Genomic DNA, 27,621 nt, shown 5'->3' with positions numbered 1-27,621 from the left:
GTAGCATCATCATTAGTTCACATTTTATACAAGTGTGCGTTTTTATTTATTTAGTTACGGCTGATTTTATGTGACTGTTGCCTTGTGTGTGTCAACCTTGTTGTTGTCATTGTTGTTTGTATTGCTACTGCGGCAGAATCAATTGCCCGTCGGGGACAAATAAAGGTCTTGAATCTTGAATCGTGAAAATAAAACTGAAAAGCTGCAAATCAGGACAGAAATACAGAGAGTTGTTGCATAGAGATGATACACCATCTCATCTAGTTGCATTGGTGTGAACTGGCAGGTTTTTAGAACGTTGCAGAACGACGTGTTGGAAGTAGTTGCCTGTTTCACCTCGTCTCGTCGCGAATCTTTGGTCTGAACTGGGCATAAGAGAATGACAGTGGCCGACACAAAAATGCCCTATCTAGAGCAAGTGTCTGGTTTGTGTGTTCTGGGCTACTGTAGAACAACATGGCGGACACCGTGAAGGAGGTATGTAGATATAAACGGCTCATCTTTAAACACCTCTAAATCCTACACACTGGACCTTTAACTCAGTTATGACCAAATGTGCAGTTACTTCCTGTTTGCCTTTGTAGCACAGATTACTTGTCCTTGTTTACTCACTGTTCTCCTGCAGCTTGGCAAAGCAGTGATCACACACACGTGCCGGCTGGTTCTTCAAGTACTCCAGGTAGTACTTATTGGCAGAGCACGCCTGACACACCACCTGTAAGACACACATGTAGCTGCCATGAGAAGGAGGCTAACTAAACAATGTGTTGTATTAGCAGTGTCAGTCACAGCGGTACAGACCCTGCCACAGGCGCGACAGTGATGCCTCCTCCAGGTGAGCGTGAACTCGCAGGTACAGATCATGCACATGGTGGCTCTCAGGTCTGGGATCCAGATGGGCGCCTTTGAACCCAACGGGGCTCCGCTGTCGACAACACCCTCCGCCTGAGTCGAGAGAGATCGAGGGTTAACACGGACACACACAGAGTGAAATTATAAAATACACCCTCACAGATTTATAGCGTCACCTCCTCCTGGCTTCGACTTGATATGAAGGTTATTTTCTTCTTTGTGTAGTCGTCTATCGCCTTAGCGATGGCCTCCAGCCACTCGTCTCTCTCCGTCGCCGAGCTGCAAGCACAGAATACACCAGGACCTTCAGCTACAGCGAACAAAACCAATTAAATGTATAAATGTCTGCAGCTTATTATGAGCAGAGTGTGCTGATTACAAAGAGTGCAGACCTGGCGGACAGGATGAAAGAGCGCTCAACGCTTTCGATGTTCAGCTCGTTCTGATAGGCCTCCTGGCTGGGCTTACTCACCTGGAAGACACACACAGAAACACACGCATTTAAAATACATCAACAGTTTTGCTGCAGCCTCAATAATTTGCAATCAAATATGAAAATTAAATCAACACCAAACATGAGAAGGATTAGAACAAAACATGAGTGTGCCTCCATCACGGTGTGGTGTGTTCGCAGTGTGTCTCTAACCTTCATCCCAGCCAGAGAGAGGACACTGTTGAGTTTATACTGGGCAGACTGGACCGGAGTGGTGTACATGAGTGCATCGTTAAACTGAAGACACATTAGGAAAAACATTCAGTCAGATTTTAAGGGAGGTACAAGACGATATACACACATTTAAATCAACTCCATTTTAAGAGCAAAGAGAAATGTGAAAGCATGACATAAGCTTGATTTTCCATTTGTCTCTCACCAGGAAGAACATCCGCGGCTGCATGACTTTCCTGGACAGCTTCATCAGAGTTCCCTCCTTCAGAAACACCTGCACATACAGATGTGTTTGGTCTGCATTTAAAAATAACACCAACAGTACGTGGAGCCCAAGAGCGAAATCATAACCCTCCAAGACAGTTAAAAATAATCAGTGCATAAAACAGAAGCACAGAAGAGGGTGGTGTGATGGTGGGAGTAGGTACTTGTGTTTAGTATAAATACTTCTGAGTGTTAGGTGTGTTTTTTTCTGCATAAACATTCATTTGGGTGTTTTCATGTTGATGATCCTCCTCTGAAGCTCACACTAGTCTGCGCTGTGCCGTGTGTGCTTTCTAAAACTTAAGAGATTCCTGCATAAAATCTTAAAATTGAATGTTTCCGCGTCACCTTTATATTTGTTAAACACAGGCAAACAAATGCAGTTTAAAATATCACTAACTGGTATTTGGCAGTCTTCTGACAGAATTTACACCTGTGTGAAAATTCTCCCACCGTGACAAAACTAACTGAGGTATGAACTTTGGTTTCATGACTTACCCTGCCTGGCTGAACGATCTCATGGTGACCGTTGAGACTGTACTGGATCTGCATCAGCTTCTGGAAGTTATCCTGGAAAACAACAACATCCAGGAGGTGATAAGAAAAACATGAGGCTGGAGGACAAAAAAAGGCCTAAGTATCCATGAATAAATAAATACAGGAAAAAATAAATAAATACGAAAATAAACAAACATATAAACCCTTACATAAGAGAATAAATAAATACAGAAATATGTAAATAAATGTATAAATAAATAAATAAATAAATATATTAGTAAATAAATAAATACAAGAATAAATACATATATGCATAAGTAAATACAGAAATAAATAAATGCATATATAAATAAATAAATAAAATAATAGATAATAATAAATAGATAAATACATGTTGACATAAATGGAAAAAAAATAAATGCACAAATAAGTAAAGTTAATAATTAAACAGGACATAAACAAATAAAAATCTTTATTTAGCTTTATTAAAATTAATTTATTTCTACATCTCTTTTCAACTACATTTATTTCCTGTATTTTTATGTAAATATTTTTGTATCTATTTATTCCTTTATTTATTTATTAATGCATTTCTTTTCTATATTTATCCCTGTGTTTATTTATATCTGTATTTATTAATCCTTTTTTAAATTTCTGTATTTATTTATTCCTTTATCTATTCATTAATTTATTCATCAATGCATTTTTTATTTCCTTATTCATCCCTGTATTTATTTATTCTTTATTTTATTTACACATGTATTCATGCATTCCTGAATTTATCCATGTATTTATTCCTGTATTTATTTATTCGTTTAGTTATTTATACATTTATTTCTGTATTATTAATTTAATCCTTTATTTATTATTGCATTTTTTTTATTTCTGTAATTTATTCCTATATTTATATATTTCCATATTTATTTATTTTTTTCATTTATTTTTTTATTTGTAAGTCATTTTTGTCCCAAACAGAAGTAGACAAAACTAAAAGCTTTGTGTGGAATATGTTCTTACCCCTTGTTTCATGATGTCATTAGCATGGTTGGCCACTTCTTTCACGATGCTGAGGGCAGCTGCACAGAGAGCAAAGATAAACCTTTAGTGTTTGTCATGTTCTACCCATGTATAGCACAGATAATCATCCTAATGGGGAGTACTGTCCTTCATCTGACCTTGTGTGTCTTTATAGTCCTCTGAGTCCTCTGGGAGGTTCTTCAGATAATCTGGAGAAGACATTTCAGTGAATTTTGAGTGAAAAAAGGTGCATAGTGTTCACATCTCACCACAGCTGGGTACAAAGACAGCCACAGAAGGAAATTTCCGTCTGCCAACGGAAATTTACAAGATGCCAGACATTTTTATTGATGCAACCTTTTACCCTCCTGTCAAACTGGTGCTCCTCAGGTTTATCTTACTGGTTCTGTCCACTGGGTGCCAGTATGGCACCAAAACAAAGACTTGAGCCCCAGGATTCATTCATGCGCTGTCAATAAAGGAGTGCCTTGATTCAATAAACCCTTTGACCTTCAGTGTCTGTAAAAACAGACCAGAAGGAGGAGTGAGCATGCTTCGTGGTGTTTGTACCTGTGAGCAGCAGCTGGTACTGAGGGATCCTCTGCACTGGTTTCAGCAGGTAGTGTTTCAGAGCCAGGCTGGCACATCTTGGACTCGTCTGACACAAAAACAAACACAGACACTGAAGCTTCCAATCAGCTGTTTGAGACACGTGGAGAGAGTTTAGACGGCTGCTACTGGCGGATTCTGGGGCGAAGCTGCAGACAGATGAACTACAGGAAGAGTCAGTTACACCTTTTGAGCTGGAATAAAACTATATTTCTTTTACTTATTAGCATTAATATAATTAAGAACATACAAGAAAGAGTATGAGCCTAAAAGGACTTGTTTAACATGTGTTGTGTTCCTGTCTTCGAGATGAGCTGCAACAAACCTGTCAGGTGCAACTGAGGATGAGTTAACATGGTCAGTGAGGTATGCAAACCTATGTTATCTGTGTGTTTCTGCATTGTGCCTATTTGACATGCTAACAGGGCAGCTAACAGCTATATGCGAGCAGAGCTGACACGGCAGCAACGTAATAACTTGCACACATTTCAGTGAATGTTCAAGCTAATTATCAGAAAGTTTAACAGCTGAGAGCCTTAAAAGTCGAGGAGTATGCAACCTACGAAAACAAACAGACAACTGTGCTTCCAGCTTTACCTCAAACTCTCTGACAACAGCGGCGAATGCGGTGTTTTTCCTGCACTGTTCGTCTAACAGAGCCACGTTGTTGTCAAACTGACGGATGTAGGTGGAGTACATCTTCAGATAAGGACCCTTTTGGACAAAGATGTCCGACAGTCTCTGGTGATCGCTCCTGAAACCAGACGGACATGAACAGTTCACTGAACAACAGCAGGAGATGAAGAGGGAAAGAGCTCTCGGTGACAGAAAAATGTTCACTGATATGTACTTTTTAAAATGTCTTATACCTACTTGTTATTAAAGCTACTACTTCCTGAGCTTAAACAACTTCCTTTAATGGAAAACGACTACATTTTTATGTAACTTTGAATATTCTTCTTCTCCAAAATGGAGTCCAGCAGAGCAGCAGCGTGACCAACATGACCTGAGAGGCTGTAAACAAACCTCCAGTTGACCACAAAGTACAAAACACTTAATTAGAGAAAAAGAAGATGCATGCGCCCAAACTGTCCATTAAAACTGTAAGTGCACAGTGAACCTGCACAATGACAGCAATTACAGAGAGTCAGTATTGAAACAGGAAGCAGCTCTGCAGAATATAACATCTGACTCCTACAGCAGACAGTCTGGGTGAAGCTTCAGCGTTCACCTTTGTTTAAACTCCCTTATGTAAGTGCTTTAATTAAGGGGTATTCAAACTGTGAGCTGCACCTCCTCAGGAAGGAGTAGGAGAGCTGCAGGGGTGAGGGAGAGATGTCATGTAGAGATACTAGGTGAGGTGAGAGGGACAGGTGTGTGCTGATGCTCTGAAAAGTTGGTCACTGTAGTTTGTCCAGATGATTTATTGACACAACAACCCCGCCCACATTTAAGAGGACTGTTTGTGGTGGAAACACTAGGGTCTAGGTACCATGTCTGAAGGGTTACTGTTGGTGCTATAGTGTGTGTGTGTGTGTGTGTGTGTGTTTACCAGTGTGCCACTCTGTCCTCCAGCTCCCTCAGCAGGTCTCTGTTGAGCTGATAGAGTTGTGGCAGGTAATACAGGATCTGACTGAGGATCCGCTCATCCACCACCGGCTTCCCATTCTGACGGGTTGCCTTGGCAACAGCATCCCGAAAGTCCTGAGAGGACACAGAGGGTGAGCACCGTCGTTATTACGAGCACAGCTGTACAGGGTGGGGTGACACAGGCATGACAACATACACATGTACTGCAGCTGAACAGGAACACCTGGATATCACCTCATAAACTGCCCCCTCCTCCACCCTTCCCCCACACCTCTGCACACACACACACACACACACACGCAGCCACACAGCCGACTCAGCACTCTTGACCATTCAGAGTGCCAACACACACATCCACCTGGAAGGAAGCAGGGAGGCCACGCAGGATCCCAGTGTCCTGGTTAATATGTGATCTCTCTCTCTGTCTCTGTCTCTGTCTCTCTCTCTCTCAATGTACTGCAACATTAACTTTCAGGTGACAGCAGAGTTCATTTAGCAGTAAAAAACATGTGACACTCACACTCTCCAACCACTAAAGTGTTTAACCCCCTACATTTATTACAGATAGAGTTGTTTTTATTGCATCAACATGTATCAAGTGGACTGAAAAAGCTATTGATTTTATTCTAGTTGGCTTTGTGTGCTTCCTATGTACGCTCTGATGACTGAAAGCTCAACGATAAAGTGAAACACTGCATAGATGAAAGTGTGCGCAAACCTTTTCTACCATTCTAGTGGGCTTTAAAAGTTTCATTTGTATTTGCAACAGGATGGCAGTAGTTCAGTCTGTGTGAACATGGCTTGGGAACTGAAGGGTCACTGGTTCAAGCCCCCATACTGACCAAACGCAAAGTGTGGACTGGTAGCTGGAGAGGTGCCAGTTCATGCTCCACTGAGCAAGGCATGGCCTGCCCCCTCGCTCTGACATCTCTCCATCAATGCATGTGTAAAGGTTCTGTTTGTGCATGTGTCTGTGTGTGTGTGTAATCTGTAAAAAAATAACAGAGTCCCCTTGAGGGACTGATTCTTTCTTTCAATATCAATAATGCAGGATTTATACTCCTGCTTCGAATCGGCGCCATACCCTGCGCTGCAGCCTGACGTGCACCTCCCCAGAAATGTAACTACACGTGTCAGTGACGCAGACCTCCTGTCTGTTTCTGTAAGCTGAAACCATTTCCCTCAGTGGAAACAAAGCTTTTATTTACTTTAATTTCACTTATCTAACTAAATTGTGAAGACAATAAAGCCTCCACAAAAATAACATTTTAAGTCTTGTGTGTGATTTATCCTGGCTTCATATGAGCAGAGGAAATCTCTGCTAGTCGCTAGGCTAATTTATACAATGTAAAATGATATAGGCTTGTGCTAATAACGTTAGCATGTTGTATTTATTTGGAAAACATGTTTAGTATAAGACAGTTGTTTTGTCAGTGAACCTTGTGAGTTGTAATAAAGCTGAATTTTGTAACGTTACCTTTGTTAAATGTTGCTGTTGTCCCTGGCTTCATATGAGTAGAGGAAAAGTCTGCTAGCTGCTAGGCTAATTTATACAATGTAAAATGCCATAGGCTTGTGCTAATAACATTAGCATGTTGTATTTGTGGGGAAAATGTGTCCAGATAAAGACAAGTGTTTGTCTGTGAATGCTGCGAGTTATAGTGAAGCTGATTTGTGTACTTGTGTTTGAAACTGTCTCTATTAAGCCATGTTTAATGTGTGTTTAATGTGTGTTTTGAATCAACTAAACTTTACAGCACTTCACAGAAACCTCGCTGCCGACTAGTGTTTTGGAGGTGTCACTGCAGAGTGACACAGACACACCACTGCACAAGTATAAATGCTCACAACGGTGTAGGCTACAGTGTAGAGCTGATGTACAAGTATAAATCCTGCTTAATTTATGAAATTAAAAAAATCAATACCTGGTGTCTGTGTATCTATGCAATATTGCCACAAAAAAATATTGCGGTATTAAGCTGTCTCGATTTTTCCATATGCCAAAACAACAAACAAAGAACAAGCAAAAATATAAATTTTAAAGAAAGATTTGGGGGTTTGGCTGCACAAGTTCAGCCCATTAAATTACATCATGATGTATTAATTATCATGCACTATTATCCCGGCTCCTAAACCAATAATGTTTTTCTTGAATATGGCTCTTATGACACAAATGGTAAAAATTATAAACTGCCCACTTTCAGGTAAACTGACAAACCGCCATCTTAATACTCACAAACGCACATGAACATCTGCCACAACTTAACCAACTTCAAAAAAGGGACAAAAAAATGTAAACACTTCAGCTGGACGACTCGCCACAAGTATGAACAAACACAGCCACCAACCCACGCGCCCACCTGCACACACACAACACACACTGCACACACACACACAGAGGATTATCTAAGGTATGTGTGTGTCTGGAGGTCGTCTCTGTGGCCTGAGGAAGCAGCTGCTGCGCGGCCGGGCCGTCTGCACACAGAGAAGAATGCGATCTGACCTCTTTTCTTGGACAGAGCGCCGCACCTCGCCCTCCCCCGTCAGCCACGGGGCGACGTTCTCTACTAATCCTGCAGGGGGTTCCACTAAAGCCACGTCTGAGGCGGCCAGACAGGTGGACCCTCGACCCCTCTCACCTGTGATTCCCCTCAGGACAGACCCACTACAGAAGCATAAACATATATGAGGGCAGAGTTTCCCTCCGTCAATGTCACAACTAAAACAGATTAAAAGTACGCTAATATATTGTAGCTTTACAAGCCACGTTTACAAGCACTGACAATAGAAGTCACAACCTTACTTTGCTCATGTCAGTGTGTACAGTAAAACATGTTTCCACGCAATTTCACACACACACACAAAAAAACTAAACCAGACATCATCCAGTCACATGGCTACTGTTATCCTTCATTCAAAACAGAGAGACGTGCAGCATGAGGAGCATATTTGCCACTGTCTTAAGATTTCTGTACACACCGCCACACATGACATGAAAATACATTATTTTCAGTGCAGTAAAAGTCCCTTTTTAAAATATTTCTTGGTACTAATAGGTGACTATTTTCATATTTTCTTACACTGGCTGTAGATTAATAAAGGGATAACGGAAGATTGGCATAATATGTGGAAGATACACCATTCAACCACTAATTTGCGAACCTGGAAGGAATTCTCATGGAAGAATCTGATTGGTTTCTTTATTACACCAAAAGTGAAAAGTAAGCATCTTCGTAGTTGGCAGAAATGTGAGCGGGAGTGTGGGTCTTTTGATGTAGACTTCTCTCATGTTTTTTTGGAAATGTGGGAAAATAACTGGATATAAATGTTATTGCTAGTGTAAGATATTTGAAAATAATATTGCTAGTAGGAAGCAAGAAAGTTATCACCAGGAAGTGACCGATGGCTAATAATTGTGGACGAAATCTTTTTAACGGAGAAACAACGAGGAAGAAAATGGGAAAAATGGACTCTATACAAGACCCAAAAAGACGACACTGGACTGAAATAATAACCAATTGATACACTTATCTTTAAAGCTGTAAAAATAGGTATTTACCCGAGCAGTTTCTGTTGTGTTAGCTCTTGTTATTTTTCAACTATTTTATTATTCTAATATGCTGTTGTAACTCACATGTCAATTGTTTTAATTAAGATTTAATTTAAAAAAGAAAGAATTAGAAGTTGCTCTTTTGTGACATATGTAGGAAAACTCTCAGATGAACCTATGGAACAGGATTAATCTGTAAATAAAATACATAAAAAATATACTTTGCGGGATTTTCCTGAAAAACTATGTATAGAATCCGACGGAGGTAATCCCTCTCATCATCACTTATAGCGTGTAGAACCACAGCCAGCCAGTATCAACACACAGGTGAGGTCGGGACTATATAAAAATGTAGTGATCAAGTAGTAGCAGCACACATCCAAATAGAAGCTATGAAAATCATGGACACAGCACCGAAATACACAAATATAGTGAGTTGAAACATCAAGTGGACAAAGCCTGTTCCAAACGTGAGTGAAATTGACTTTCACTTTCTCTTGCGAGCACTGACGGAGAGGACGGGGATGAAGACAGTGGCGACCAAAAGGAAGAACCGTGGCCACCCTGATACAACTGCAACAAATAGCTCAAGAGGCTGTGGTGTGCTAATTTTTCAAGCTAGCGCAAAGATATGAAACTAGACAACGTGGAGCACTGGTTCCCAAAAGTGGGTGACAGGTCCATTCTGTATGGACTGCAAGTGAGTATGTGAATGTGTTAAGTTTATAATAAAACACACTTTATTTTGAAGTACAGTGAATTTCCTGCACAGAGGGTTGGATCGTCGATTGTATGACTATCATTCAGACACCTGACAGAGACAGCAAACTAGCTTGGCGACATGGCCAAACTAAAGTACGACGCTGAATATATAAACCTGTCCAGACCTTGAACTAATGACTATGAACGAAAATACAGGCAGAGTGCAGAGTCTCCTCAAACAAATACACCACCACACACTTCTAGTGGGTCATAAGTGATGATTGAGACGGATAACTGTTTGTAATTGAGTCTATATATTGTTTTTTTATTGGAAAATTCTGCATAGTATACCTTTAAGGGTACTTTCAAGAAAGCTATCAAACTGTAATGACTGCGAAACAAAAAACAAATTGACCGAAACTGTCATCAAAATAAAGCAGAAATACCTGTGAATGTGTGTCACTAAGATATCGCCTTATACATATTAGTGAAAATATTGTTTTGCCCATTTTATCCCACTGATTTGTTGGAGTTGGAAAAGTTGGAAAACAAACGTTTGGTATTTAAATTCACCAGACGAACTTCCCTGCTTCACCTCAAGAGAGCCAAACCTCAACTGAAGTCTTACTCATGCTCTCTTCTCTTGCAAAAACACACACACACACAAACACACACTCTTGCCTGACAGTGTTTCCCCATAATGTGTCTGATCAAAGCGCCGCCTCCCTACTTGTGGCTGTCGTTTACCTGCCCACTGCCGCCCCCAGGAAACCAAAACCCTCCAACACAGCAACTTTAAAAGCCTCAGCCGTGAAGTAACAGCATTATTCAGCTCTGTACGGGCACTGGAGCAAAGACCGGCCTGAACCTCATTAATTCAGGTCCATCCCTGAGAAAGAAAAAAGCTTTGAACGCCATTCAAAACAATCCCAGTGTCGGCGCGGGGAACAAAACATACAGTGTGATTTATTATGTCAGGCTGCTGAAACAACTGTTCCTTTAATGAGACTCTTGAATAAATACGACACTTACTATGTGAAGGAGCTTCAGGACGTCCACAAACCTGATACGGGAGCAGAAATACATCAGTCAGACAAACATTAAACACAGCACATTTGAGATTCTGCTTCAGGAGTGATGTTACGTGTTCCAGCTTCATTGTAAAACCACTCACACTTTCTCGGAGCTCATAATCTCCTGGGCGATGTGCACCACCTTCTTCCTCTTCATCTCATCCTCCTGCTGAAAGGGCAGAAACACAAACAGTTCAGCAACAGAAATGCCAACAGCGGCTGACTTAAACACATCAGTGTACACTCACAGGCTCGCTGCAGATCACCATGATCACTCTGATCCTGTTTCTCTCTGTCAAACCATCAGGAGTGAGTTTACAGCCGTCCAAACAACAACTCAATCAGGCCTGAAAGTAGAGCGCCGACCTTTCTCTTCTCCCTCTTTCTCCCCTCTCCCTGTGTCTTTCTCGCGGTGTGTGTTGTTGAATGGTAATGGGGCGGTCTTTCAATGACTTAATTTGGACAGCAGCCTTGCCCCCCCCCCCCCCCCGCTCGACTGAAATGTCCTACTGGTCCTATCGGAGCCTGTATTTGTGATACCCTGGAGGTTTGTGGGGCATCAGACACAGGTGCTGACAGAATCATAGAGAGGGTCACACAGGACGAACAAAAAAAAAGCTCATTGAGGGAGCTATTCCTGAACCTGTAACTGTTCTGTGTTTGCTCACCACCCCCCCTCCCTCCAACACACACACTCCTGCAGAGCTGTAACGAACACACTTGGCAGCAGACGTGCACACAATCTCCAGTGGCTCCAGTGACGCTTTAGTCACCGGCGGTGATATGAGACTTCCATTGTAATCTGTAAACACTCTGCCAGTTTTACACGTTGGCATCATGTCTGCAAACAGTTAGGAGTCGTTTTTCCTACGAGTTTCTCTGGCGTTCCTCCTACTCAGGCAGTAGTGACATTTCTGCAGTTTTTTCCTCATCTCTGAAGTGGGAATAAAAGCAGCTACATTAACGCAGCAGTTCCCAACTTGGAGTTCAGGAAACATTACATGACAAACATATGGTCTAGCAGAAGAAATAGGCTCCCACATACCCGTGACCTTGCTTTTTAGGACTCTTTGGCCCTGATCACACAGAAAGCGTAGGCACACCGCACTGCCTTTTCTTGCTGCAACTTTTTATTGATGCCAGGCAACCAGAGACTCACCTCCTTATTCTAACCTTCCCGTGTTATCAATCTACCATTTATTTCTTTTAGTAATTTGACAGTAATCAGTATCTAGTTCCTAAAATGTTGAGGCAGAGGGTACTGTCTGTAGCTCTGGTTGAGGGTGAGAGGCTGTCAGCAGATAAACAGAGACCTGTGTGGGTACATGAGACCCTAAAAAAGAGGGTGGGTCATGGGGAGTACCACCAGTTGGTCCAGGAGCTTCTCCTCCATGATGGCCGCTTCCAGGCATATTTTAGGATGACTCAGGGGCAGTTTGACAACCTGCTGTCAATTGTCGGGCCGTATAGCTCTGGGTATCCAGCAGCAGCTACCACCAGTTTCTCCTCCATTGTTTACCAACTGTAAACTTGTTGTCGTGACCACCACAGAAGGCCCGCCTCTCAAATTATCCAGTTGGACGATGGGAGAAAAGATCACGAAAAAGAGATGACATGGGGCACTTTTCCACTCTGAGTTGAAGTTTTTGCAACTTGAGGAGTTCAGGGCACTCCGGCAAAAACGTGGGGCGCATAGCAGCGCAAATGCCGCAAGGAAAAAGCTTCATTCTCATTAAAAACAATTACAAAAAGGCGCCTCCAGCTGCTTTCTGTGAGATCAGGGCCTAAGGGTGCCTGGTTAAGAATTTTTCTTGTTGCCAAGGTCGACTCACGGCAATGGGGTTCATTTGGGGGCCATCTTGAACTGATGTCCACACAAATGGCAAAAGATGTTCATACAAATACCGTGAACCCACTTTTTATTATAACTTTGACACCAGGACTCAAATGTAAAGGTGACATGCTACAACCACTCTTTATTGGTTAAAAAACAGGCAAATAACACGTTTTAGGCTCATAACAGTGTGTTTGCTGTTTTGTTTCGCACAGTGTTGCAGTGGTTCGCATTGTCGCCTCACGGCAAGAGGGTTCCTTGTTCTGGGAGCCCTTCTGTGAGGAGTTTGCATGTTCTCCACATGTCAGCGTGGGCTTCCTCCCACAGTCCAAAGACATGCAGGTTAACTGGTGACTCTAAATTCTCCGTAGGTGTGAGTGTGAATGGTTGTCTGTCTCTATGTGTCAGCCCTGTGATAGTCTGGTGACCTGTCCAGGGTGAACTCTGCCTCTCGCCCAATGTCGGCTGGGATAGGCTCCAGCCTGCGACCCCCAACAGGATAAGCGGTTACGGAAAATGAATGAATGAATGAATGAAGTAGTTTCCTGCAATAGCCAAATGTAAGTAGTTTATCATCTTATATCATTCTCAAGGTTATGAAATCGATGAGGTCTGTGGCACCAAGACGAGTCAGTTCCAAGTTGATGAGAAAGACCTCCAACCAGACCAGGTGCCTGATAAAGTGTTAATAATGCAGCTTTGAAGTTGTTGGTCTTCAAAGAGAAGAGGAGCATGAAAATGAACTTCCTGTGGTCCGTGACAGACAACGAGAATACCACTTTCTTGCCGGGATGACCCTTGCGGACCAAGTCTTGGTGCCTGCTGCAGATGAACTCCACAGGCGAGCAGATAAACCACTGCCTGAGGAGCTTGACAGGTTCTTCACATTAGTCTCGTCTGGTGCTCGTGATGTTCGGTGTGAGAAGACTTGACTTGTGCTCTCTGTGGGATAGTCCATCAGACTCAAGAGCTTCTGCACCACCTCATGTTGTGTGAAAGGCTTGTTGACTGGCATGTAACAGTTGATGGTTGACTGTTTTTTCTCCAGCAGGAAAGTGTGGGCAGGGCCAGTGGAAACCACATAAAGTGGTCACGGTTACAGTGATAAACAGCTTATATGGATCAAAACGCTTCAAACAGTATCATTCTATACAAATGCTATGGGGTAGGCAGTTTAGTTTTGGCGTCACTGGGAAAAAATTCCACAATAAACTTTGAGCATCTTGTAATTCAAGTGGTGTGAGGGAAAACAAGACTTCTGCACTTCCTCTTCACTCTGTTTTTAGGCTTCAGAAAATCTAGCCCATGACAGTAGACTTCCCAATCACAGGTCATTTCAAAGAGAGGGTGTTCCTATTGGCTGGCCTACAATTTTAGATGTGCATGCACGTCCCTTGAGATGGTGACAGCCTGATTAAATGGTGGACAATCCTGCAGAGAACATTTTTATTCCAGCACTGGCAACAACTGCCTACACTGCAAAGCAACCCAGAAACAGGAAGACGGACTTATCAAAGAGAAAGTCTGCATTTCAGAGATGGAGAGAAACAGTTTAGCCTTCTGCTAACCAGCGCTAAAGGCTCGCAACTGCGGCTCCACCTCACTCCCCGCCGCTACGGACCGCCTTGTTGGGAGCTGAGCGCGCAGCAGCTCCAGAGACGGACCCCAGGTTAGACCAGGTGCTGCTGCTGCTGGACACCAACCTGCTGTGACACCCAGAGAATTCGAGCCGCTACAGCCATTAATTAAAGGTCCACCTCCTGAGCTGCTGCCTGCTCTCTTCTGGGGAAGCAGTCCACAGCAGCGGGGAGTGGGGCAGCTAGCTAATTCATGTCGTCTTTGTGGTCTGATAAACAGAGAGCAACAGCTGGGCGGGGAGGGGCTAAGTGAATTCGTTGAGTGATTAAAATAATAATAATACAATAACCAGGAAATGGCTAGGTAAAGAAACAGTTAAGGAATATTCATGTTATGGAACAATTGACTTTTTCACTGAAACATGCCTCTAAAGATGTGAAAAATATTGGAAAAATGGAAACGTTACTTGACATTGAAGTGATCTTTTATTTGTATTTTTATTTTGTTTGAGGATTTCTACAGAAGCATATTGCATTCACTTGACAAATACAAGAAGCCCTGTTTTTCGGAGTAATTTTTTCTGTTTTTCAGAGTAATTTACTTATTTTTCTGTTTTTTCGTGGTAATTTTTTTCTGTTTTTCGGGGGGGGTTCATGCCCATATACGTTTGTCAGCTAACGTTACAACCTGTTATTAACCTAACCTGTTACATTGAGCGATAGGCCTACACTAGAAGGATGCAGTCAAAAACATAGCTAGATTATCATACCCTGTGTGTAACTAATTACGTGCCTTACCCTTATTGATCCCGTAGTTGAAACTGTCTAGGAGCAGGAGTCACCATGGATGCAGGGGTCACTTGCAGGTGCCAGGTGGGAGCTTCTCGCGAGATTTTGAAGTATCTCATCTCCTCGTTCAGGGAAAAAAATTACCACGAAAAAAAACAACCCAGAAAAAAAATACCACGAAAAACAGGGAAAAAATTACTCAGAAAAACAGGGCTTTTTTTTATTTGTCAAGTGAATGCAATACGCTTCCGTAGATTTCTGTTCTATCCCCCCTCAGTATTAAGACATAACGAATGCACTATAGCTTATGAATGAGTGGAAGATTTCTTCTTCCTTAAAAGTACCCAGGCTCTCCAGGAATCAAAGTTAAGGATCATCAGGATCTTCCTGATCTTAAAAGGCTATCATGGACATTAAGGACCTATTATCCATGATGCTACTCTGTAATCTTGTTTCTTTTCATTTTCTGTGTTACAAGATGTTAAGCATTTCACCTGTTGTTATTGGTTTTGTCTGCTTTTTTCTTTCCATAAAAAGTAATAAAAATAAAGTATAAAATAAAGAAATAAGATGAATCAATAGCTCCTTTCACACATGAACTGCAAACCTGGAATTATCTCAACATTACCCAGAGGAGCTCTATGTAAGACTTTATGCTGCTAGTTCCCCAGCGCAAAGTCCGTGTAATGTCCATTTGAGCCCAGCTGTGAATAGAGCAGGTAGTTGACGGGAGTGTTCACGACGTTTCTATCGCAAAACCAGAAGACAACTAACATCTAAGGGTGAATATAAAGGATCGTTTACATGAGGACGACAACGAAAATATCTAACCTGTGAGATGACGAAATTTGGGAACTTCCATCGCTACAGGTAACAACTGAAATTACAGACAAATTCAAGGAACGGCAAGAGACCCGGCTGCATGACAACGGTGCAATCTGCATCAAGTCCTGCCTCCTGCACGCTCTATGTGGACATTACCCCTCACCCAAACCAAGAGAGTATTTCCAGTAGTTCACAACTGTTCTGACACAGACTATCTCCTGTTGTGTGCTACATGTGTGAAAGGTGATCCTCTGGACACTGTTCAGAGATCAAATGAGAAAATGGCTAATGTATGGGAAACATACATTAGTGCATATGCCTGCGGTCGTCTGGTGGGAGAGGCTTAGGACAGAGAGGGGAGAGCTGCGGGAGAAGGGTGTCTTTTTAAAATCTGCTGTTTCGTTGTGCTAAAAACATCTGTTTATGTTTCAGGAGTGAGCTGCTGTAGAAAAACACAAGAACAAGGATGTTTAACTAGATGTGTGTTGTAATAAGTCAACTCCACTGGTGCAAACTGGTAGCATGTTGATACAGAAACATTTTAATTGGTTTTAGTAGCGGCCTAAACAAGCACAGAAATGATCCGTCATCCGGTGCTGGCAAATGTTTCAGTTTCAGTTTTAACCATACCTCATTAAGTCATCACTTTATAGGAATTTCTGTAAACTGACTGAATTCCCCTCACAGTTTAGAGCGAGGTGATTACCTGTCGGCCCGCCTCGTCCAGGTGTTCCTTACTGGAGGCGGAGCTGTTGTCCTCTTCATCTGAACTGTGGATCTCCTCCTCCTCAGAGTGGACGTCCTGCCCCAGCCAGTCACTGCACACACCACACATTCAACAGACACAGAGGTTAAACACGGCACACGCAGCAGAATTCAGCTTCACTTTAGAGGAAATGTCTGAATGTGTGAACGCTGAGCGGGGCAGGGTTGCAGAGGAGTGTGAGTCCAGACAAACACTCCCTGGATGAATAAAGATTAAAGGTTTGTGCAAGAGGGGGACTTTATGATAAACTCAACACACTTGTTGACTCACTGGAAGCCTGTGAGTCAGGACAAGAGAGAAGCTCATGTAGAGGTGTTGTACAATGGAAGATTATGATTACACCATGACAGCACCTGAGCTTTAAATCCCCGGCGTGAGGTAAAACATAGACAAGACTGATCGATGACAGAGTTTAGGACAGTATTATTAGATTAAAGGGTCATAAACAACCCCCCAAAATAAGAAAAAGAATCCAATTTGTTGCGTGCTATCATTTTTACAATTAGACAGTTATTCAATTAGTTGATGGACACAAAAATAATTATAAAAAGGGACAGTTTGGATCTTTTGAAGTGGAGTTGTATGAGGTACTTATCATAGTACCAACACAGAAGTTAAGCAACGTATTGCTGTGGACGGGGCAGCAGCAAAATGTATTTTAGCCACCTAAAAAAAAATCAGTTTAAGTCTACACTATATTGAGAGTATATTCCCTGCTTTACTTTTCTGTCACACAGCCCTTTCCGAAAAGGGAAGCTGATAAGAGCTTCAGTTCCCCATCTCCGCTCTTGTCAAAGCCACCAGACTCCATTGACAAAACCAGCAATTTTGGCTCGTAGAACACAGCAGCTGCTGGTGTACCTCTGCCTCGATCAGCTAGTTTGATTGCGTCGCTGTGTGACTTTGGTGAGTCCGAACGTACCCTTTAAAACATCGAAGTCAGGCAAGAACAGAAACAAGCTAACTGATCGAGGCAGCAGTAGACCAGCAGCTCCTGTGTTCAGCGATAATAAATCACTGTTTTTCTCAATGGAGTCTGGCTTTGAAGAGAGCTATGAACGGCTTGAGTTCCAGTAGGACATCACTGTCTGCTCGGATGGTAAAGTGGTGAAAATATTCTAAATATAGCGACACTTAAAGTGATATTGAATTTTTTTGGTGGCTTAAATACATTTTGCTGCTGCCCCTGTTCACAGCCTTCGTGATGGTACTCCTGCCTGCTTCTTTACATTGACTGCAGGTAATACACTGACTGTGGATAAGTACCTCATACAACCCCACTTCAAAGGGTGAATGGGCCCAGAAACATTTAAAAATAAAAAAATAAACATAAAAAAAACTAAGTTAAATTGTTATTTTCAAAGTTTAGATCATTAATAAACATGTAAACTTAAAAAATTCTCACAGTATAAGGACACTGTAAACACCTGAACACAAACTATATCCACTGAGTCTTCACCCTCAGCTAAACAGCCTCGTCCTGTATTAGAAAAGTAGGCAGTCAAAACAACCGAAGAGCTAACAGAACAATGGCCAAGGGTCAGGAAAAAGTAAAAAACACTTAATTTGTCAATAAAATCAGCCCGTTACATATATTTGATTGTTAAAAAGTATTTAAAAAATGCATAATACAAGAATTGTTAAGAAAGGTTCCTAATAATATCAGGAAAACTCATCTCTGATGCAACGTTCAGAGGAAATAATCTGCTCAAAATTCATCCAAAATGGTGTGTTACACAAAATTCCTGCAGCGACTGTGTTATTATTTATCTTAACTTTACAGGTTATTAGTCGTCAGGGAGTCAGGGATCGTCTGTTTACTCAATGATAGCAAAGGGATCAGTTTTGGAACCAGTGTTTTAGTATCTTCTATTCTTTTTCTTGTTAATTCCACCAAACAGATTAAAACCTGCGTCTTTCTAAGGCGAGCTGCTGGCAGCGAGACAACATGCTGGCTCTGCTCTACCCACGAAAAGTGTTGTCTGCCAGGTTGGTACAAGCACCAACATGTGTTTGTGTGTCACTAATGTTTTGATCTCCTCTGTATAATTAAACTGTCTGATTTCAAAGAAATGAGGAGGAATTAATGTGCTTTGATTTCAGCCCCGTCATGCTGCTGCTGTTCCTCCCTCCTTACACCTCTCTCTGTACAGCAGCTTGTAGAAGTTTGGCGCAAAGGGTGATGGCTCAGAATAAATATTAGATAGGAAAGACTGTGGGACTCCAAAAATCCTCAAATTTCCTTTCACTCTCATCAGCAATCGCCCACTCTCTCCACTTCCTTGTTTTTCTTACGTGCCTCCCGACAGTTTCTTTTACCTAAATCGTAACACACACTCTTCCTCTTTCCCACCCTCCTCTCCTAACTTCTTTCTCCCTTATGCTTTCTCTATAGTGGAGCATTCCAACACACTGGATCAGGCACAGAGCACCACTTGTTTACAGCCTGAGGCTACTTACATAAACTTAACAGGCTCAGATGCCTGGGAAACACTACAGATTGACTCGCTCCTTCCTCCTCTCCAGCACAGAACCCCTCGGCTAACCACTCTGCATACCAGACAGAATTAAGAAGCAGGGTACATCTTAATTGTTTTAACGGCCGATTTCATGCCAGCGTGCCTCATCGGCACCTAGCGTGGCCGCGACCTCATCACTCGTGGTGCCACAGTCTGACAGAGGAAACAGGATGCATGGCACCTATCATGGGAACAGCTCCTCATTGCCTGGGCCTCATGTCAAGAACAGAGAGGCTCAGTGGGATCTTAATAGCACGAATGGGACAGGGGGAATCTGCTGGTGGTGTCTCGGCTGTTCAGTTTACACATGTAACACACTAATTCTTACAATTAACTAGATGTTTGAGTGGTTTACGGAGCAAAATGCCAAAGATTCTCCAGTTTTAGTTTCTTAAAGAGACAGTTCATCCCATATTTTCCTCTTACCTGTTGAGCAGTTTCAAGTAGGAGCTATTTTCTTTCTACAGAACTACAACCATTAACCGTGTCACCACGCAGAAGGAAGTGTGCCTCTACTGCTAGCTCAACTAGCACCCCTGAGCTAGCTACTTTACAGATCACCCGAAGAGGACGCCATTAATGTTTACATCTTGGGCTGACACAAGCATCTCGTCCATGAGTAGATGCACACTTCCTTCTGCGAGGCGAGGTGATACAGCTGATGGGTGTAGTTCGGTAGAAAGAAAATAGTTCCTACATGAAACTGCTCACAACAAGGTCTGTGGATTATCTTGAGTAAACTGCTGATATCTCCAACACTCTACAACTCACAACAAAACAATCTAGACTCATAAGGAGCACTACAGGTTAGGGCTGGGCGATATGACCAAAATCTCATATCACGATATAGTTCATTTCATATCCCCATAATGATACATATCCCAATATAGCACATTTTAATCCAATGAATAAAAAGTTGATTGATTTTTGGGTGAACTGTCCCTTTAAAGCTGCACAAATCAATATTTTTACATTAAAATGGATCAAATGATTGCATTATTATTTTGATTATTCCACTGTGAAGAGGGCTAGTTGAAGCCACAAATCCACAGAGCATTATCACTCGACTCAGCTCTACAGATCGTTTTAGCCTCTTTCAGCTTCACTGTTTTGCTTCACTGCTCTCATCAGTGTCGTTTACAGTGAAACATTCTGCCATAAACCCACTGCACACCACCTGAACAGCACTCCACAGTGAATAGAGAAAGTTAGCAACACACTGGTGAACACAGTGGAGCATTTACCTGCTAAAGAGACATATGTCCCCAGGAAGGAGTTGGTGTGGAGACCAAAAGAGAGCTAAAAGTACAGTAAACATTGGACTTAAATTCCTCAGGTGGCCAGACACATGACTCCAAATGAAAGATTACTATCACTTTAAGAAGGCGATATGTCAATTGTTGTACTTAAAGCTTGTTCTGGTGCCCCCAAGTGGCCAGAAAAAACAAACTGACTCACACAACGGAGTGTCTTCTGGTTTTGGTCAAAAAAGCTGTCTGAATATGTTTCCTTTTTAGAAACTTTAGTTCAGTAAACAATTAATCAGTTAATTGAAAAATAAGTTCCAAATTAACAAATTATAAAGACAATTATTAGTTGCCGATCAATTTAATACCACCGCCAATGTTTCACTGAAGAGGTGACTATTTTGCCAAGTAGTCAGATTGGTATTGGAACATCCGTAGGGCTGGGTACCAATCTTGGTACTTGAAGGTCCCAAGTGAATTACGTTTGTACTACCAAGTACTGATTCATGTCAAATCTATCAGTGCCAAATTGTGGTGCCTAAGAGCACATCAAGGTGAGAATGCTGGGTTTAGACAAGAGGCGAAAGTTCCACGAGGCGCCCCAAAGCCTGGACGCCAGCCATTGAAGCTCGGAGGCTGGCAATGGAGCTCTGAGGAGCCACCACGTTCAACTTGAGCTATCTGCTGTGTTAGTTTCAGCTTCTAGTCTATTTTCTGTTTTTTATTATCTTGGTAATAGCCGAGTCAGTGATGTCTTTTAAGTCTCATCTTAAAACATAATTTTATCGGAGAGCCTTTCCTGATTTTACTTGAGTTTTAAGTTCATTTAAACGTCTTTTATTTCCTTGATTTTTATACACCAAAGTGTTTTTATTTGTTTCTTTTACAACCTGTTGTTTCTATGACTTGTCTGTCTTATTTGTTGCCTTGTATGCCAGGAGCATGTTCATTGCTTGAGGAGGTTTTGTAGTAATAAATGTTTTGTTCATCTTCCCACGATAAATCATGTCAAGTTTATTAATTCATCTATGTGCAAAGTGCTGCTTCTCCACAGGTGTGATACTGACAGACGACTAACTTGTTCATTCACCGGGATGAGAACTAAACTCAAACCAGAGACACAGAGGAGAAAAAGTGGAGTGATGAGGTTAGGAAGAGGCTAAACGCAGTGCGAGGGCGTGCAGGCTGAGGAGGAGGAGGCTGGTGGTTGCTGGAGGTTTATTTTCCCTGTTCTAGAGAGCTGTGTGGCGTTTCTGCGATTCTCAGACATTTCCTGCCCTGGCCACTGAAAATAACCCACAGGAAAACAGGCCGACCTGCTGCACATCAATGTTCTATTCAAATCCAATGCCACTGGCTCAAAGGCCGACTTTCACACTCTTGTAAAGGCGAACCGCTAATGTCACCTGTGCAACCTGTCGCACGCAGAGGTTCCCACACTGAAGCTACGGGTCACCTGAAATTACAGGGTGGCAGCGGGACTTGTACAGCGGCTCCTTTTTTTCTCACACACACACACACACACACACACACACACACACACACACACACAGGCAGCCATTGTTTACAGCATAAAAGTGTCTCTTTACTTGAACTCAGCTGGGAAAGTTCTTTGATAAAAGCTGTTTAACACACGTTTTAGTATTTTCTATTAGACAGAGAGATTATTCTGACTCAGATGATGAATCGTCTTTAGAGAACACACCTGTGACGATTTAGAAAGATGAGTAAAGACAAGATAATCTATTAGAATATCTATTAGATTAATCTATTAGTTGGTGGATAAAATAAATAAACAACTATTTTGATAATCACTTAATGGTCATTTAGTAGATGTTTGCCCCCTCAGTGTGGTTCGTTTGGGCAGGTGAACACAGCAATCACACTCAGGTGTGCACCAGAACAACCAGACCAGTCCGGTAACACACAAACTCTGGTGCGCTTCGTTTGTGGTGAGAACGTGTTCCGACCTGGTTTGACTAAAATGAACAATGACAGCAATATAGTCCACGATGAGCAGCGCTAAAATCAACCTGCGTAGTTGTCCCTCCATTGTGACATTAGAAAGTGTCACATTTATCTTGCAAGTGTACTCTTCTTCAACGTTTGCTTTACTTCCTGGATTTTTCCCACATGGAAATTCTGACCAATCAAGAGCAGCTTTCTCAATATTAAAAAATAGATAGATTAATCCATTATAAAAAATAATCACAAAATCTTTACAAACTTATAACCATGTAAAGTACCGTACCTCTCATACTCGTGGTCGTGGCACCTGTGATAGGGATCCTGCACCTCATAGATGTCTGAATCGTCTTCATCGTGGTCATGTGACCAGCCCAGCCTCCCACTGTGAAACGGCAGGTTCATGTACTCGGGGATCTCCTCATACAAAGGCACGTTCTCGTACTCCACTGACCCATCTCCGTTTTCACCACAGATATCTGACTCCACTATGCAGCTATTGGGCCGCTCCAGGCTTCTCTCCCCCCGGTTCGACTCCACGCTGGTACAGTCCAGGGACTGCCCTCCCTTGGCCAGCAGCTTTGGCAGCATCTTGACAGACAGCCGGAGCTCCAGCAGCTTCCGGAAAGAGAGGCTCCTCTTCTGAGAGTCGGCCCGGGTTGCCAGGTCAGCTGCAGAGAAGGACTGCGCCCTCTGCTTCCCCCCCAGTGCTGGAGCTCGACCCTTTGGCGGCACGCTGCTCCTGGTGGGCATCTGCCGGCTGAAGAAGGTCACGCAGGGTCGGGTGAAACGCCAGGCTGCTTTCTCCTGAGGAGGCGCAGGCAGCTCTCTCATCGGGGTGTTAGCATGTGGAGGTGCAGGGGGGCAGATGGAGGGCAGAGGGGGCGCTGGGAGGCTGTGTCGCTGAGGTTTCCTGGGCGGCGCCCTTGGTGACTGCTGATCCTCGGTGGAAAAGGCTTTCCTCGCGTTAACCAGAGGATGACAGCCGAGTTTGATCTGCTTGGGGAGGCTGTGGGTGATCGGGTAGCGCTCAAAGTCACCGTACCCGTCCTCTTCATCCTCCTCCACCTGGTGCTCCTCGCCATCTTTCTTGTGGCTCACTGAGTCAGCATGTGAGAGCTGCACTAAGGAGTGGGAGGTGTTTTTGTTAAGAGACGGGGGCATGTGCGATGTTCTGTGAAGGCGAGGTGACAGGGAGGTCTGTCGAGGAGGGGGGACGGGTGCGTCTTTCTCATCATCCTCCAAACCTGAGTCTTTTTGGGGTAAAAGGTCGTCACATGTGTCCTGTTTGAGCTCTTCGCCGTCCGAACTGAGAGACAGACCAGCTAGACTCAGTTTACCCTCATCTTCTCGTAAGTCAAGCCCCTGTTTCTGTTCCTCCATCACCTGATCCTGGGCACTGCCCTCCACGCCATCCTGCCTCACCAGGGCTGGCTTCTTAAGTCTGCGTGGCTGAGGGACCGGGAGAGGCTTACTGGGGGCAGCAGGGACCTGCAGATCAGGGTGTATCCTGATAGGAGATGATTTGCTGAAAGGCTCACTGCAGTCTACCTGAAAGGACTCTGCAGAGGAAGCATGAGAAACAACACCGGGGGAGAAAATGATGCTGCCTGCAACATCACAGGCCAACTTAAAGTCTGTTACATCTCTGCGTTGGGTCTCAGTGTGTACATCCGCTTTAGAAACATCAGGATCAGCAGCAGCACTTTCCTGGTGTTTTAAAGTCTCTGAAGCTCTCTGCTCCTCAGTCCTCTGCGCCTCTTTGTTCACCCTGTCCAGGTGTCTCTGTCTTTGAGGTTTATCCCTTGGCTTTCTGCTAATCCCTCCACCTTCACCCTTCTCCACAGCTACTCCCTCCTCCCGGTTCTCTGCTTTCTCTTGCTGCCTTGTCCCGTCAGCAGAAATCCCATTCTGCAACGGCCCTTTGTGCAAATTGCTCCCAAACTCAGTTCTGTTTCCGTTTTCGAGACGCTGGCACTGGGAACAGTCCTGGAGCCCACACGAGCAGGTGGGAATGATGTAATCCGAGTCACGTTTGTTCGCTTCTGATAAAATCCCATTCCTGGAGTTGAGAAGCGAGAGGCTATCTCCCAAAGCTTCCTGAGATAGGATAAGGGGTTCACCGGGTTTGGGCGGCGGGGGTGAAACAGGGGGAGACGAGGCTGTGGATTTGGGAATGCACGGTTTGGGAGCGACAGTCGGTTTTGTCCTCTTGAGGGTGGCAGGGGAGGGTTGGGAGACGACGGAAGACTGGGAGAGAAGGCCCGGTTTGGGGGCGATGGGCGGGGGAGAAGGTTTGGTGGTGGCAGGGAGTTTAGGTTTGGGAGCTAATGGAGGCTTCTTCACACCTGCATGTAGAGAAGAGGGAGGAGATTTACAGAAACGCCACAAATCATTTACTCACACTTCCTTTTACATGAATCACACAACTCCAACACAACATTTAGAAGCATGCTTCATCCACACTTTAAGCATCAACAGCTGCGAGCTGTGGTTAATGCTCAGGTCAAGGGGTCACGCTTCGGGTCAGGGGGGACGAACTGAGGGGTTGAGTAACGTGTGAAATAAATAAAGGGATCAAAATGAGGATTTACTCTTGTACATCTGCTCAACCATCCATTTTTGTGTATAATAATTATCTAATAAAGGAGTACAGAGGGGCTTACATCTTAGTCATGGCAGCAAATACAAAGTAAAACTGGATTATTCTATTCACATTCACAATTGAATTTGCTTCCTCCCTACTGCTCTTGAGAGAGCTTGGCATGCTTGGCATATCTTTAATTCTTGCCTTAATTAAATTGTATAAACTTCACCAGCAGCAGGCAGTATTATAATCATAATGGGTATATTTCTATTTTCTGTCCTCCTACTGTGAACTGCTCCTGACAGATTGTGTTTGGGCATTTCTAGAAGTCATGGTTTCCCTTTAATGTCTGCTAGAGACTTATATTGTTGTCAGAGCTGAGTTATACTAAAGTGTATTGTAAAGTATGTATTCTCAAGCCACATGGAGCTACTAAATATACCCTGTAAACAAATACAAATGCTGTACTAATATTTGAAGTAGATAAGACCATCAGAATGTCACTGATTAACCTAGTTAAATAAAGTTTTAAATAAAAAACAGACTCTCTCTCCACTAATAAAAAAGCTGTGAATTGAGATTGTAGGCGATATTTTCCGCTCTACTGGCTCAAACTCTTGGCTGGCCGACACCACGAGAAGTGGAGTCATCGAGCGGATGTTTCCGAAAAGGCCAACGACCAAAAAACCGCTCTGCCCCCAGTACATGCTGCTGCTCTGCCTTGGCAGTGAGAGCCTCGATCCAAACTCTGTTCAAAAATCAATCAATATAAAGTCAATGCGCTGAAAAGCAGAAATAGCTACGTTAAGGGGCAGTTATTAACAACTATTACTAAACATTGGGACACACTTGTCAATTCGGCTTACACTCCCTGTTAGGAGAATTCAACTTTAAGAAGTGGTTCACACAAACTGCTACCAAAATTCAAGTGATAATTCAGTGATGAGAAAGGAGAATGGGTTCAAAACGTTATCCAGATGTTACTTGTAACCTTTATATGTAAGCCGAATTTGCCAGTGCATGATAACGATGCTATCAAAGTTGATAAACTATGTCTTCGGGGATATAAATTTACTAATAAGCGAAATAATATTAAACGGCTATATTTTTAAGCGGCGTTTGGCCTTATGTTTTCGCTGTGGGGCAACGCCAGGTATCAGGACTAAAACCGCTCATGTCGTGGAAAGACAAACAATCAAAATAACTCCATCATATATATCCAGTTTCTCTGAGTGCATCCCTCTTTATCCAGGCTGTTTAAATGTGTTTTCTATGAGATGTTAACCCTGCAGCTTACTATCGAGCCCGACTTGTTGCATCAACAGCAGGACAGATGTTTTAAGACAAAGGATTTAACCCCCTCCAGCTGCAACAGTAGCTGTAATATCAAACGGAAAGGACATTTCTGGTTATGAGTTAGGATGGCGTTTTTAGAAAGCACTCACACTGAGGTCGAGCCTGTCCTCTTTCATATCTTTTTGAAAGCTGTTATTAAGAAAAACTGTAATTAACTGAGGCAGAGTAAAAAATAGAGTGGATGCTATCGTCCGTTATGACAGTTAAAACGCGCAGTTTTTACCACTTTACGCGAATAAACTCTTGAAGTATTTGCATTTAGTTTTATCTAGCCAAAAGAGGCGCTTGCACAGCAGGATTTTAGCTAAGTAAAGTTAGCTCCCCCACGAAACAAACCTGTGCTCATGACTCCCGACTTGCTCCTTTCTCCATGAGTAAATTTACTTTCAATGGAAATGCGAGAAAATCTGCGTTTTTCCCTCCGTCGACACCATTGTCAGTTAGGAAACCAGTCCAGGGAGGAAACATGCAGATCCATCGCTGTTGTTCCTTATCTCGCCAGCGGATGCACCGATAAACTCTTTACGCCTGTTACTTTTTCCATTTTTCCCCAAGTTTTCAGCCACGGTGCTTTTCCCAACAACGTCAAGCAGGACACGACAAAACGTCCTACTTCCGTTTGCGCATTTCAAAATAAATCCATCGTCGAAGAAGTTCTGGTGTATTTTTTGTAATATAACGTAAAGCACTGAAATAAGCACACACATATGTTAGACTGTATATTTTGACTCAATATGAATGCAAGAAATGCTGCTGTGTCGCTAAAATTCCGTTGCACACATTGTTAAAAGCGTGTACTTTTTATTTTGAAGGCAATTTCTGTTGTTAGCTAGCTAACTTCCGCTAACTTTACACCCCATCTTCTTGCCTGCCGTTCCAAACGGTTGGTCCACTGCCTCTCGCGCCCACTAGAGGCGCTCTAAACTGGCACGAGCACTTTTTTTAAGCATAGGGTTTTCTTGTTTTTTTGTTTTTTTAAATGTATTTATTTATTTTTATTTACAGTCAAAAAAGGCACATCATCTGACATTTGAATACAGAATACAGTTTTAATATACCTAAGCGAACAAGGCAGAAATAAAAAAAATAATGAAAGACAAATAAATAAATAAAATTTGAAAAAAATAAAATAAAAGATCTATCTATCTATCTATGCATACATATATATATTATTTGCATACAATTAATTCATATAGAAATACAGGAAATATTGGGCTAGTGTAATATATATATTATAATATAATATTTTGCCAAAATAATTAAATAATTAATCCCAAACTCTACTTTCTTGTCCTCCTGTTGGACAAACTTTATATTTTAATATTTTAGTCATA

At 42.6% G+C, this 27,621-nt stretch overlaps 1 protein-coding gene across 1 annotated transcript in view; it reads right to left on the bottom strand.

The window, feature by feature from the left end:
- The window catches only part of fgd6 (FYVE, RhoGEF and PH domain containing 6), a 31,046-nt gene extending 4,194 nt beyond the window's left edge, over window positions 1–26,852 (bottom strand). Inside the window, exons 1-17 of the mRNA XM_050036820.1 lie at window positions 26,624–26,852; window positions 22,631–24,692; window positions 16,554–16,665; window positions 10,924–10,991; window positions 10,782–10,812; window positions 5,460–5,611; window positions 4,505–4,661; window positions 3,869–3,956; window positions 3,457–3,507; window positions 3,299–3,357; window positions 2,282–2,353; window positions 1,725–1,793; window positions 1,499–1,582; window positions 1,245–1,324; window positions 1,029–1,131; window positions 802–945; window positions 613–715 (exon numbers count right to left, since the gene is read on the bottom strand). Of these exons, the coding sequence (XP_049892777.1) occupies window positions 613–715; window positions 802–945; window positions 1,029–1,131; window positions 1,245–1,324; window positions 1,499–1,582; window positions 1,725–1,793; window positions 2,282–2,353; window positions 3,299–3,357; window positions 3,457–3,507; window positions 3,869–3,956; window positions 4,505–4,661; window positions 5,460–5,611; window positions 10,782–10,812; window positions 10,924–10,991; window positions 16,554–16,665; window positions 22,631–24,692; window positions 26,624–26,633 (3,445 nt within the window). The 5' untranslated portion in view covers window positions 26,634–26,852. The remainder of the gene's footprint in view (window positions 1–612; window positions 716–801; window positions 946–1,028; window positions 1,132–1,244; window positions 1,325–1,498; window positions 1,583–1,724; window positions 1,794–2,281; window positions 2,354–3,298; window positions 3,358–3,456; window positions 3,508–3,868; window positions 3,957–4,504; window positions 4,662–5,459; window positions 5,612–10,781; window positions 10,813–10,923; window positions 10,992–16,553; window positions 16,666–22,630; window positions 24,693–26,623) is intronic.
- Between the last annotated feature and the right edge of the window lie 769 nt (window positions 26,853–27,621).

Source organism: Epinephelus moara, chromosome 23 (genome assembly GCF_006386435.1).
Source record: "Epinephelus moara isolate mb chromosome 23, YSFRI_EMoa_1.0, whole genome shotgun sequence".
NCBI lineage: Eukaryota > Metazoa > Chordata > Actinopteri > Perciformes > Serranidae > Epinephelus > Epinephelus moara.
The sequence above is the reverse complement of the archived record's forward strand: the minus strand, read 5'-3'. Positions and strand labels throughout refer to the sequence as shown.